This window comes from Anser anser, assembly GCF_964211835.1.
Source record: "Anser anser genome assembly, chromosome: 2".
NCBI lineage: Eukaryota > Metazoa > Chordata > Aves > Anseriformes > Anatidae > Anser > Anser anser.
This window is the reverse complement of record NC_139721.1, coordinates 13,562,350-13,576,935: the sequence shown is the minus strand read 5'-3', so window position 1 is coordinate 13,576,935 and position 14,586 is coordinate 13,562,350. Positions and strand designations below refer to the sequence as shown.

The 14,586-nt window shown below is 39.1% G+C and overlaps 1 protein-coding gene across 2 annotated transcripts in view; it reads right to left on the bottom strand.

Moving 5' to 3' along the window:
* Positions 1 to 14,586, bottom strand: part of MRPL13 (mitochondrial ribosomal protein L13) — a gene marked incomplete at its 3' end in the record, with an annotated part of 34,573 nt that overhangs the window by 14,686 nt on the left and 5,301 nt on the right. Inside the window, exons 3-6 of one of the 2 annotated variants that reach the window (XM_083827108.1) lie at positions 13,660 to 13,753; positions 12,398 to 12,458; positions 3,310 to 3,396; positions 2,863 to 2,984 (exon numbers count right to left, since the gene is read on the bottom strand). In XM_083827108.1, the coding sequence (XP_083683234.1) occupies positions 2,863 to 2,984; positions 3,310 to 3,396; positions 12,398 to 12,458; positions 13,660 to 13,753 (364 nt within the window). Of the gene's footprint in view, positions 1 to 2,858; positions 2,985 to 3,309; positions 3,397 to 12,397; positions 12,459 to 13,659; positions 13,754 to 14,586 lie in introns of those variants that run through there. The other variant, XM_083827109.1, reaches the window with a different exon arrangement.

Below are 14,586 nucleotides of genomic sequence, written 5' to 3'. Positions count from 1 at the left end.
TTTTTTGACTCATTTTAAAAACACTCTTTGCTATATGCCTGTAAAAAAGCTGACACCATTAAAAACATGTAAATACTTCTATCTTTGTTGCTTCTACAGGCTTTGAAAGGAATAATGAGCACACTACTTCTTCCATGGGCTCCCACTGGGAAAGTTCAGAGCAGAGTTTCTTACAGCTGGATATTTATACAGCCTTCCTTGTAGTGCCTTCAGTGTAAAGCTGTCTATTCTAAGATACTCTAGCTGGCACTTTAACGAGAGAACAGTGACTGCTACAATTCACAGTAAGTCCCCCTTTACAGACTTCTGCGTTTTACTTACCAAATCAGAAAGTTATTTCACCAAATTTGCTCAATTCTCTTATTTCACAACGAGAGTCGGATCCCCACAGCACTGTCAGTGCTGCACAATTACCGTGATACTTCTATTTCCTCAGTCAGGAAGAAAAACATTATTGTTTTTCTCATTAGTTCAGATTGGAAACTCTGCCCAATATCAAAGCGAACTGAAAGTTAAATTTGAGCTCATCTGTTTGACAGTAGTATCCGACATCTATTATGGTCTGGTTGCAGGCCAGGACAAGAAGCCAGAATTGCAGCAGGGGCAACACTGATGCACCCTGAAGCTAGCGGAGAGATGGGAGATAACCACTTTCATTCTTCATCTCCCTGCTTGGACTTAGGAGTTCCTTAGAGCAGAAAAGAAGGTACGAGGAGCACAAAAGCCACATAGAGCGAAGGAACAGCAGCAGGGTTAGGTACGTCCTCTTGCCTTTAGAACAGGCCCTAGCTAGTGCAGCTGGCTGAAGGGGAACCTAGTGCTCTCTGACATACTCTTGTTCCAGAGCTCTCTCTTCCCACCCTAGGTCCACCTGTTCCCTGGTTCTTCTCCCCAGGGACGCCCACTGAAGTCTCCCACTCATCCCACAGAAGCAGCACTACAATCGCAGTTGAAAGCCACCAAACCTGAGGCAGTTGCAGGGCTTCTGTGGCACCAGCACTCCCCAACCTAACTGGCATGGAGAAAAAGACTGTCTACAGACAGCACTTCCCCAAAACTGATCAGGATGAGACCGCAAAGCAAAGAAAATGGGGGAGAGGGAAGCCTTCTCAACGCTGACATGAAATTATTAGGAGACTTAGTTTGACAGCAATTACTAAACTAGAAGGCACCAGGTTCTCGGTCGCATACAGCCATAAATCAACACAATAAGGGTGGCCCAGCGCTGAGAAGATGAACTCATGCAGATTACAGCAGTGTGTGGGAACAAAGAAAAGCATTTCCAATGCTCTGGTAGCGTGTTTTCTCTGATGGAAGGGACACTCCCAATTAGCTAGTTCCATTTAAGTGCCAAATTCTTATTCACTGCTAAGTTATCATGTAACAATCTGTGTCAGCGTAAGTACAAAAGACTGTTACATGAGAGTAAAATACACCACACTGCATGAGCAGCTCATCAGCTTCGCTCTAATGCAGTGCAGAATTCTGCTCATTTGAGCAGAGCTGGAATTTCTTCAGGGTGAATCCAATGAGATCTCACAGGAATCATGAGATAGATCTGTGTTTTCAACTGCATCTAGTCAATGTGATAAAAACAAACAAACAACACAGCAATGTGCATACTGACATAATTGGAAAGAAAATCGAGATCAGTCTACCTATGTCCACCCAGAAGAGGGCTTAAAGCATGACTGGACTTCGCTCCATTACAGCAGAGGCTGCAATACTGAGGTGCCTCAGACTGAACTGATGCACAGGCTTTATTTTAGCGTCTTCTAGAACTAATAGCCTAATTACATTTTTTTTTTGTTTATTTTAATTACATTTTTGAAAGTATTACCTGCATTTGCGATAACACAGGAGAAGCACCACAAGATGTAACTGATTTCCAAAATCATCTTCAGCTGTCAATGTCCTTCCTCTATTTTAAAAGACCTAAACCAACCCACATTAAGCAAACACTGTCACAAATGAATGCCTAAGAGACATGCAGACCACACTTATTTTAGGTGTCTTCCACACAACAGGCACCAGGTGTTTAAACTTGCCTTACTAAAAATCCTATCAAATTCTACATGCTGAAAACAAGCCAATGAGCACAAGTCGGTCCTGCTTGTTTGGAAGACAACTCTAGTCCACTTGCTTCATTCCTGCTCTCTGGCTTTGACATTTCAAGGAAGCCCAGTATTAGGGCTCTCAAAATGACCACAAGAAAAGAAAAAAATCACACTAAGCAGAAAATGTCTCGGCTACAATGCATTATTTTCACTAGTAGGTTAACTCAATGCTGCACGTGATGGTATAAAAAAAAATAAACAAACACAAACACTTGATATGCCACACATCTACTGTGGAACTGATTTTGTGCACTGAAAAGAAATTATTTATCAAAATAAACATGTGGTATGATCCCTGCCAAGGACCCATTCTCCAAGGTCTAGTTCAGCAGAATTCTTTCCCTTCCTCTAGAGAAAATCTGAAGATTCTTTTATACGTTATTTATTTATTTATTAATTAAAATGAATCATTCTCTCACAGAACTGCGCAGTGTTTCCTTTGGCTACGACTACCAGTTGACAACTCAAGTAGGATAACTGAGTAAGCATTTACTCAACTATATTTTCATGAAGATCAGAAAAGCTTTACTTAAAATTATCTTTTTAGATTTTAAAAAAGGCAAGAAATATGAAAAAATTGGCACCGCCCCCCAGTATGAACATTCTTTCCTTGAATGATCTCCTCCCACCAAAAAAACGTGACATGAAGAAAAAAAAAATAAATTCCTTTTTTGTTACTCAGTGTAAGAGCCAACATAGTATTTACTCAGTCCAAGTATCCATTTTAAAAATCTAAGATACTTACGGAGTCCAAACCCTTGGAAAGGCAGCAATTTCTTCGGGTGTATATTCATCTAACCTCCTGGGGACTGCACGTGGCTGAGGAATCTCTTGTAGAAGATTCTTCTCTATATCTTCTGGGATAACCTGTGGTGAGCGAGAACAGTCTTAGCTACATGATTGTTTAGAAAACACCCCGCTCCTTCCCAAATCCAGACCAAAATTTGTCAACCCGACTGCATTCTTCACGTTACATGAAGCCTAAACACACAAGACTATCTCATGCATGTCTTAGATCTCACAATTTTGTGAAATAAAGAGCACCAACATATAAAAGTATACTTCAATACATAAATAAAAAGTGGCTTGATTTTCCTTAATTTACCTTATGAATGAAATTTTGCTGTTGGTAATGATCCCTCTTTACCTCCAAAGGAAAAAGGAATGAAAATGTAACTGTGTGACTACTTACATCTTCTGGGAACAGGTGCAACCTCTGCATCATAGTTCTTCTCTGAAGGTTTTTTGGAAGCATTCTATAAACAGCTAATTTGACGATCTGAGGAAAGATAACATGGTAACAAAAAAATCAGACCACCTACAAACAATGTGAAAAAGGCAAGTTGTGTTTCCCTCTGCCCATTCTATCAGTCTCTCAACCTCTTTTCAGTCAACTTCTTCCATACTGAAGAACTCTGGCACCACATTAAGAAAGCATTACAGGCTTACTGTTTTGGAAGAAGGAACACTTACTGTCAGTTGTATAAACACTTACTCTAACAGTCATATTGAAAATTCCTGCTTAGGAATTAGAACTATATTTTGCATTGTGGATGAGTGCACTTAATCGTGCAACTTGAAAAGAATTAAGAGGCTTGAATTAACTCCTTATTTTAGTATTGGATAATACATTTATATACAAATCTGTCCTGGTTTTGTCTGGGATTGAGTTAATTTTCTTCCTAGTAGCTGGTATGGAGCTGTGTTTTGGATTTAGGATGAGAACAATGCTGATAATGCACCGCTGTTTCAGATGTTGCAGGGCAGCGCTCACCTAGAGCCAAGGACTCCCCAGCTCCTCATGCTGCCCTGCCAGCGAGGGGCTGGGGGTGCCCCAGGAGCTGGAGGGGACGCAGCCAGGACAGCTGGCCCCAAGTGACCAAAGGGACATCCCACACCACGGGGTGTCATGTTCAGCAGTGACAGCTGGGGGGACTGGCTGGGTTCGGGTGCCAAAGTCTGTCTGGGCATCGGTCAGCGGGTGGTGAGCAACTGCATTGTGCATCACCTGCTTTGTACACTGCTTTACCATAATTATTATTTTTCCTTCTTTTTCTGTCCTATTAAATTGTCTTTATCTCAACCCACAAGCTTTACCCCCCCCCCCCCCGATTCTCTCCTCTATCCCACTGTGGGGAAGGAGAGATGGAGCGAGCAGCTCTGTGGTGCTTAGCTGCCTGATGGGCTAAACCACAACTCCATTGCTGAAAAAAAAGAATTAGGCTCTAACAAATTTACCAAGCGGCCTCAGCATTTAGTTTACACACTGTAATTTGCTGTGTTAGACGTTTCTGTAAGAGATGATATAACAAGATGCAGCATCATGATCACACTGTACATATGCATAATTTATTCCCTTGCTATTAGTTCCAGATGAACAAACCCGCTTTTGAGCATCAGGAAAGAACAGAATTTGTGCATCTATGCTAGATGATGCTTGTAGAAAAGTAACATAATTCTTTACGATTTCTCTTGGACTCTAATATAGATGGCTGTAATTTAAACACAAAACACAGTGTTTAGGACTTCAGCCAGAAGGGGAACATTTTTGTACGTAAAACAAGGCACGCAAAGGTAGGAGACAGAAGGGGCTTTAGGAAGGGTAGCAAGTCATTTGGGAGTAGACCAATATGCAATTTTTCAAGCAGAAGTAAACCCACTCTGCCTGGTTTGGATTCCAAAATTAGCGAACACTCAGATAGTTTGGCCCCAATATTTTTTTCATTTTGCTATTTGTAGGTTACAGAACTTAAGAGACAATAATGTTGTCTCAAGATCCTCATAAACATATACTATACGCCTTGAGAAACTCTGGAGTCTTAACATCATGAAGATTTTTGGATGTTACACAGCCAGTACCACAGATCTGTAGACAAGCAGAATGAATCTATAGCGTTGATACCTTCTCTAATAAAAACTAATAGCAACTATTCAGAAACGAAAGATGAAAGCTAATGTTTTAAGGATAGAAACCATTCATGTTTTCACAGCAAACCATGGTTTGTTTAGGTCAGCACATCACATGCTCAGACAAAGGCAAGATAGAAAATAAACCTTCACTGCATACTGAAATATCAGGTGAGACACAGTAACACTGCGAGAATACACGTGGATATTAACAACAGCTCATTTTGAACAGCCCTCTCGCCATAGTAATTCTCATTTTGTACACTTACTTGGCCAAAAAGAAAAACAAAAAAATAGAAAGCAAAATTCAAAATATATTAGATCTAAAACAACGGGTGCAGAAGCTTTCATAACAAGTTGCCTAACCATAGTGATTTTTTTTTCTTTATCTAAAAATTACTTGAGATTGTGACAGAACCGGTGTTAGTTCATTAAATAACTATCTCCACGTATCTGCAAGTCATATATCGCACGTTTGACCCTGTGCATGATTTCACTCCAGTAAAGAGACCTTAAAATACTTCATTGAACGTTGTTAAATATTTAACTTCTTCTAGCAACCAATGTTTGTGCCAGATTTTTCATCTTTCTCTGCAGCATGCGGCACAGACACCTGCTGGAACAAGCCAACGAACTAGATGAGCTGCTGGTCTATTCTGGTTGTAGACACTCCTGCCTGATGAATCTGATCCGATTGCTTTTCTGTTAAACATTGTAAAGAGAACAATCCAGTTGTAAAAAGGTGCCTATTAAAAAGTCACTCTGGAAAAGAATGACTGATTTGTATTTTCAAGTCAAAAAACAAATATTTTTAATGTGTACCGTCGCTGCAGAACTGACAGCCCCAGGGGACATCAGACTAACATGGAAGTGTTTTCACTGTTTTTTCACTGCTAGGCAGACGATACCAGCTTGCCTGATACACAGCAGAAAACCGGACCTCACTGGCATAGTCTCTCCCACTTCCCAACTTACATTTAACTCAGCTGACTTATTGTCAGAGGGAACAAACTTACAACTTATTAACTAAACATTTCAAAGAGCTTTTTTTTTAAATCGCATCTTTTATGGTTGTCTTTAGTATCTGAGCGACTTGAAAACATTGCCATTTGTATGTTACATCAATGAAAAGAACAAGAGAGGGACAATGTGGTGGTTTTACCTAGCTGGGCAGCCAAGCTCCAGCAGAACCGCTCTCTCACTCCCCCTCCTCAAAGGGAAAGGGGGAGAAAATATGATGGAAAGGGTTCAGGGTTGAGATAAGGACAGGGAGAGCACTCAACAATTATCATCACAGGCAAAACAGACTCAGCATAGGGAGATTAAATAAATTTATTACCTATTACTAACAGCCTAGAGCACTGAGAAACTAAAAGCAAACTAAAAACACCTTCCCCCATCCACTCTCTTCCACCTCCTCCCCTGAGCACCGCAGGGGAACGGGGGAATGGGGGCTGCGGTCAGTCCCTGACGCTTCGTCTCCGCCGCTCCCTCACGGTCCCTCTCTGCCCCTGCTCCACGTGGGCTCCCTCCCACGGGATGCTGTCCTTCCCGAACGGATCCTGCGGGGGTTTTATGCATCCCACCCTTAAAAACCAGTTGATTTCAGCGTGATTTCAAATTGGCAAAGAGGCCTACTCACAGTTCTCACTACAACCTTGATGTTAGTGTAATGCGTTAAGTTTTGCAGTTTATTCAGTTCTTTATAGATTCCTGTTCCCTTCCCTCCCCACTCCTTTATCTTCAGTACTTGTAACCTGCAATACAGCATGTCTTCCTAAATACTCACTCCTACAGGCCACAACGCATTCTCCATCAGGTAAAGGCATCCACCAGTTGGCAGATATCTTTATCCACCGTCCAGCAGATGTGTAACTCCTGAACAAACACCAGAGCTTTAAGATTTGGGGTTTTTTAAAGTACTGGAATGCTGTCTGCTCTAACTTCTTTTGAATTACAAAATTTCTACTGGTTGTACTTCAAATTGTCTTGTTGAATATCACAATACCTTTTTTTCCCCAAGTTGAATAATTTATATCCACAGCACAGACATGCTTTTAATCACACACCACAACGTCATGTAATATTTAGTTTCCAATTTAAAGGGTAATATAGTAGGAAAAGAATGTGGTGTCACCTCTGGTAAAGCTCTTGTACTTTCAGCCCCTTCTTAACTATGCTCGTTAACATTATATGAGTATGAACAAAACAAAGAACACATTTATCTGAAACACTGAATGAGGCTCCAACGTTCAATTTCTGTGCTAGGCTTTAGCTCCCAAGCAAACTGCAGACTATACTTGGTGGAGACCAACTTCTGGGAAAGGTTCTTTGCCAGATAAAACATACTTTAAAGAATGAAATCAATAGAGCTAGATCGCTCCTGGTCCTCGGAAGTACAAAATAATTGGCCAAAGTACCAGAATAAAATCTGCCCTAACACCTGAAGTACAGTAACCACCAGGAAGCACCTCTAGAACATGGAAAGGACACGGCCGCTCCAGAGAATGATACAGCGTGATTAATGACAGGCCCTACTGAAAAAAACACTAGAACAATTTCAGGTATGAAGTTCTCCAGAGATACAGTTTGACATTGTATCTTCCTCCTACCAGTTCTTTGTCTCCTGTTCTGTACACAATATTGTTCTTTTTCACTACGTGTATTATAAAAGAATAAGGAGAACTTCACCTATCCACTTTTACAGAGTTACATGAGTAGTATGGCAAAGGTGATCGCCCTTAATAGTGCCACAGGAATAATTCGGTCATAGATGAATTGAACTTCCGCTGCGTGTCATTCTGTCTTCCACTTTCAGCACCTACGAACATAGAAGCTTCATTTGTTCTTTAAATCAGTATCAGTACCTTACAAATTCATGTAAGAAATGGATTAAGATTTATTTTATTTTATTTTTAAACAAGGAAGTATTTATATTTGAAGCCAAAGACCCACCCAGTTGTAAGTCTTACTGAGATGTTTTAACATACCAGGTTCCAAACCAACAGCCCCCCCCAGTGCCATATTAACTTCAAAGTCTGGATTAGTAAGCACACGGAAGTTTTGCTCTACTTAATTAAAAAATAAACATATCCCATAGTAGGAGAAGAAAATGCACTACGCAGTGTTCCAGTAACAGGTTTTATGTATGTACGTACCATTGTATCAATGATGTTTTACTTTCCTCTATGGAAAGAAAACAGGCTTTCAAACAGCAGCAGCAAGATTCAAACATATTTTCTGTCCAAGTTTTTCTCCAGAGGATCATTATTATGCAGATACAACGGCAAGTCTATACATGTAAGCGGTTGCTAAAGAGCACTCAAGAGGAGAATGGGAATGTTTTAAGCCCCTTCAGACCAGGGCCAGCAGCTGAACAAACCCGAGCCCTGACACCCCCGGAGGCTTCCTCACAGCGTGCATCTGCAGAGCGACCCTGCCTGGCTTCATAATCTGCCTTAGCAGGTGCTGCTCCTCCTGAGTAATTATTGCTCATTATTTCTTTGTCAGAGGCAACACAACCTCTGAATGCTGCCCAAGTCAGTCCTCTCACCACGTATTTGGTATTAGTCAAACGCGATTTTTCTTTTTTGAAGGAGTTTCTGGCGCAACCAAATAAGAAAAAAACCCGAAAAACTAAAGCCAACTTTTGATTATTTTTAAAACTTGAAAAAGAATAAAAATTGGTTGGAAATTCTATCCTGACTGGACAATTAACTGGTTCTGCATATTACATCTGTCAACACATTCTGCAGGCATTTTAATTAAAAGTCACATGATTTTTCCACAAAGCTTTTTCCAAATATTTTGTTCCTTCTCATATCTGTGACAGTTAAAAGTGCAGGTGCATCTCTTATCTTCCCATACAACCACTTTGAAGCCTGATTTTGAAAATTTTGGTCTTGTACCTATTAGCATTTTCCCAGCTAAACAAAACTTCTGCAAGCTCTATTAAAAACAACAATGAAAACACAGAACGTCTATATATTCCAAACACCCATGCCTCAAATAAAACAGTTTTGCTGTTTCCTTTATTTTTGAGACTCCTCCTTGGAAGAGGAACACTAAACCTTTCAGACGAGATTTTTCTCAGCAACCTACAATGGAAATGAATGCTGTACCTACCGTGTATCCTAAAGGAGTAGCTGTACCATAGAGATATTAGCATTGTTTTAACTTGACGAACAGAGGGACTATTTTGTACAGCAACAAGCTGCTCTGCTGCACTTAGAGAACACGTTTAATACTTTAGTCTACAGGTCGTCTGAGAATTCACACTGTATCTAAGAAGGAGAAAGAAAATGAAACATGAAGCTATTTTTTCTTCATTAAACACTTCCTAGAGCAGCCTGGCCAAGTCTAAGAAAGGAGAGCTCTTCTCTGGTATTCTCCAGAAGAGCAGACAACTGAAACCAATGGAAATTTTATAGAAATTCACAGACATCCCCCTCCCCACACCTCCCAAAGGGACTCAAAGGTGTGAAAGGCAAAAATGTGCTAGAATATTTGCTTTTGATATCTTTTTGGCAAGAATCGTAACTTCTGCCTTTCCATAAAAACAAAAGTTTCCGAATTGCTGAAAAAATTGGCACAATCCACATGGAACTGTAAGTCCTGCATGGAACATCAACTACGCAGACCTCTTTTTGTATGCGCTGTCCCATATTAGCGTAAAAGATGCTTAGAAGTAGAAAAATTAGTAACATCTTGTCAAATGTGAGCACAAAATTACATATCTGCAACTAGACACTGAAAATATGTGTTTTTTTTTTTTAAAAAAAAATCTTTTCAACTTAAAAGTCAAGTAATTGGAGAAGTCTGCCCAGAGAGGCTGTCCCTGGAGGCTTTCAAGACCAGTCTGGGTAAGCTCCCACCAGCCTTACCTGACCTAAGAGGTGATAGTGCAGCAGGTTGGACTAGGGACTCTCCTGAGGTTCTTCTCCTGAGGAACCGCTCCTGAGGTTCCTCCTATCCTGAATCACCCTACGATCATATTTCAAAAACCAACATGTACACACACATTCAAAATCCCGTACAAATCCTTCTCAAGCACTAACTACCACGTATCAGGATGAGCTCACAGGAGACAACAGGACCAAGGGCAGAAAAAAAGTACTTGCCTCCAAGATGAAAACAATGCTCTAAAGAATGAAGACCGATTCCAGAAACAGATGCATTCAGCTTCCTACAACCTCTACAGTCCTGCTGGCCTCTCAGCGATTGGATCTAACACAATTAAAAAAAAGTCTCTTTTTTTTTTTTAATTCAAAAAAGTGAAACAATGTAGTTTATATAAGTCTCCATGGTATTTTGAGGAGCCAAATGATGCTTCAGCTAGACATTGGCCTTCTGCATGGTAATCAGTTTCAGTACTGACTTATATAGATAGGTCTTTAAAAGGGAGTGCAATGATAGGACAAGGAGTAATGGCTTTAATCTAAAAGAGGGGAGATTTAGATTAGATATTAGGGAGAAATTCCTCACTCTGAGGGTGGTGAGACACTGGCACAAGCTGCCCAGAGAAGCTGTGGATGCCCCATCCCTGGAGGTGTTCAAGGCCAGGCTGGATGGGGCTTTGGGCAACCTGGGCTGGGGGGAGGTGTCCCTGCCCATGGCAGGGGGTTGGAACTGGGTGGGCTTTAAGGTCTTTTCCTTCTATTTCCAAACTATTCCATGATTCTAAAAATAAAACATGTTAATAAATCACCATCCTAATTTCCATCTTTATCGTATCCCAGTAGATTTCACACCAAAACAGTAAACAAATGTTTCTAGCCATAAAAACCTTTGCTATTCAAAAACTGTGACCACTGCACATATAGAACATATCCTGCCAAATTACCACCCACTACTTTATAAGAGGGACATCCAAGCACTTCAACAGAATTAAAGAGTTAATTGCTGAGAGCTATACAGAATTGCTTTTTTTTTTTTTAAAAAAAAAGTTTCTCTTGCTAAATTAGACCAAGTCTTGAGCCACATCACCATTTGCCGAATCTCTGTCCAACATGTTTTAGTTATTGGCAATGCATTTAATCCTCCTCTGTTTGCATAGAAATTCATCTAGGAGTCTGGCAAGGAAAGAGGTATTTCAGAACGAATGCCAGTAGGTAATTTATAGGACATCTAATTCTCAGGCCCTAACAAACAAGTTGTGTTACAGTGCCTCCCAGTGCATAGCTTCTGTCTGAAGCTCAAATGAAAAAAGTTGAAGAATATTTCACATGTGGAACTACCCAAAGGAATTACAACTGTGTTAGAGCTGTTTCTTAAAAGCATTTAAGCTCTTTGTAAAAATTCTAGGTAGAAAGTATTATTGAGCTGTGGGATTTAATTATTTCACCATTTCATTTTAAATAAAGAAAAAACAAACGCAAAAGTAGATAAATTCTTATGGAAGACTTTTTTTGAGTACTTGTACAATTGTCTTGTATGGATGTCTTGGGATAAATGAGGATTACTGAATCATAGATAAAAAACATCAGTGACAAAACCAATAATTTTGCAGCACATTTCACTAGGAAAAGGAAGTGGTATTTTAATATTTTACATATAAGGTGACTCAAGGCAAAGTACTTCAAGTAAGAAAAAAACAAAAACCAACCACCACCACCCATAGCTGTTAGTCTCAGTGGGCCTCACATCACGTTTTGAAACACAATAATTAGAGGATTCAGTCCTGAAATATTGAGCATTCAAAGCCCTAGTAAAAGCAGCAATTTCCTAACCCTAAGTCAACATCCCAAACTGTTCATATCTGCCACAATTTTTTTAATTAGTAACAAACACACAGCAGAATTAATAATGGTCCAATACAAACATTTACTAACGAGGCTGAAGTTCAATGTAGTCATCACTTCAAACTCTCTCACAGACCACGAATACACAGCAATGCAGACAAGATCTCAGTAAATAAATCGTGTAACAAAACCTACAGTTGAATTCTAATGGGACAAAGAGGCAGGTGTACTTTCTAACACTTTTTAAGATTACCCTTATTCTCGCTGGCTCTTAATCTGCTAGGGTTGTTAAACTGAAGCACTGCTTAGCTAAGTCTAACCTGAGTCACTTTGACAATGACAAAGGTCAGACCTTTGAAACTAAAAGCAAGTGAATCGGTCAAAAATGAGCAAAGCAAATGAACCCGATTTGCTCATTTGGACAGCATGGATGAGACACAAAAATTCACAACCTACAATCTGACCCTCAAAACACGCTGTGTACAAGAACACAGTCAACAAGCAAGCCCCGTTAGTAAAATGTTCACAATTGCATTTCACACAGTTAAGTGTAACCCATTTTGCTTAGGGGAACAAATTAAATGAAAACACATCTACTTTACAAATGAAAAAGAAAAAACACAAAACACTTACAGCAGTTGGATCTTTCAAATGGAGCTGAGTTGCTGTCACCTGTTTGAAACCACCAGGATAACTAGAGAAACAGAAGAAACATACAAGTTTAGTGCTACATGCTCAAGCATGATGCTAACACAAATATCACAGTATCTTAGCATCACAGAATCTTCTGAGTTGGAAAAGACCTTCAAGATCATCAAGTCCACCATCAACCTGACCTACTTAGTGATATGGTGTAGTTGCACTAATTTACGTTTAAGCATATACTTTAAATGGTGCAAGAAATCAAACAGATGTCAGGTAAAACAGATTCCTTTTGATTTAATTACATTGTTAGGAATCAGCCTGACTGAAATGAAAATAAGCCCAACATCATTAGAACTGTCCACTTACGGAGCTGTACAGATTTAAGTATATCTTTAATTGCACAATTGTTTTTATTTTCTTATTGAAAAATTTAAAGTCATTAAGAGCAGGGGAGAAAAAAAACTTAATTTCCATTAACTCTGACAAGAACTTCTCAGCAAAAAATGGAACTTCAAAGGAACTTCAGGACTAAAACATCAATACTAGAAAAATCAGCTTTCTCAACTTTTTTAATAATCTCCCAACTGGATACATTTTAACACTTAGGGAATAATTATCTAGTGTTGCCACAGCATAAAATAGGAGCGACTGTTTTTATTTGACTGAACTGATCCGTGCTATAATTGTTTATTGTACTTCCATCTATAAAGAAGCTGTATCTGCCAGAATAATATACTATACACTTATACTGTACACCATTGTATACATCAGTACATCTCCATTTTTCCAGTTATTTTGGAGAAATTTGTATCTCTGATATCCAACACGAAGCACATTTTCTTTTTTCTTTGACTCAAGAACGTACCAATCTTGATATCAGCTGGTAAGTAGGATAATGTAATTGAAGTTGGAATCTGTAAATGTGCAGTGCCAATAGGAAAGTCTTCTACTGCTTAGTAGATACAGTAGTCATGATCTCTGCGTTAATCTCCAAGCACAATAATCTGGTCTCTCCAATCTGGAAATTTACTCCATTGTCATGGCTAAAACGGACTAAATCAGATTATTTCCCTAACAACATTCACTTCAAAAAAAAAGTCTCGCATAGTTTTAAACGTTGTAGCAGATGCAAGCACAAAACAAAACAGCTAAACTGCAATTCCCTTATGAACTAACATGCTAAAAAGACTGCAACTCTTAAGAAAGTGACATTAAATTTACCACCAGCTCATCATTATAAAGTGACTTACCCGGTATGTGAAGAGTATACTTTTTGCTCCCATTTGTTACCAGAAAAAGCAATATGTCTTGTATTTATTATGACAACGTGATCTCCGCAGTCACCTACAAGGTAGAAAGCAGTAGAAAATATTAAGAGAACCCCAGGAATAACCAACCAAAATAGCAGCTACAAAGAGTGTATATATGTTCACCTAAAATCCAGTTGCCTGGCCTAGAAGCAAGTATTTTATTTTAGTCAACACAACACATGCTGCATATGAACCTGTTTTAAATAGTCAGGAAAAAAAGGTAAGCTCTAAACAACAATCCTAAATGTTTTAGTTTTCTTATAAAACACTAGCAATGTTTACCAGAGGACTGAACACTTTGGGTAAGTAAAATAGTTTTACCAAAGAATTACAGCCTAGGGCTCAATGTATCTATGATGCAAAGAGATTTCAAATAAAAATCAACTCTGTTGGGAAAAAAAAAACAAAAACACACATTCTCATCAGTCAAGCAAAAGTGAATGTTACAGCTGACAGATGTATTTATTGGTTCCTGTAGTAACAGCAAGTTCACCTTCTTATGCATCACGATATTAGAACAAAAGCATTCGAATACTCCTTTGATTACAGCTTTCCTTAGTAGGTAACAAAGCAGCTACACTAAGAAGGAACTGAATAGAACATGCATTTTTCACAAGAGCATATAATAAATAATATGTGAAACTTCGATTAGTCAAAGTTTTCTACCATTTTTTAATCTTTTCTTCCTTTACAGCTCTATTTTCAACTACAGCTGAAGTGCAAACACAATTTCAATATCTTCTCTGATATTTGTCATCTTTCACCACTGACAGATCTATTCTAAAAACACTGTGTTTAAATGCATTTGCCAGGAAGCTGGCATTGGATTTTGGGCCTTTTTTTGTTGCTGTTGTTGTTGTTATTGCT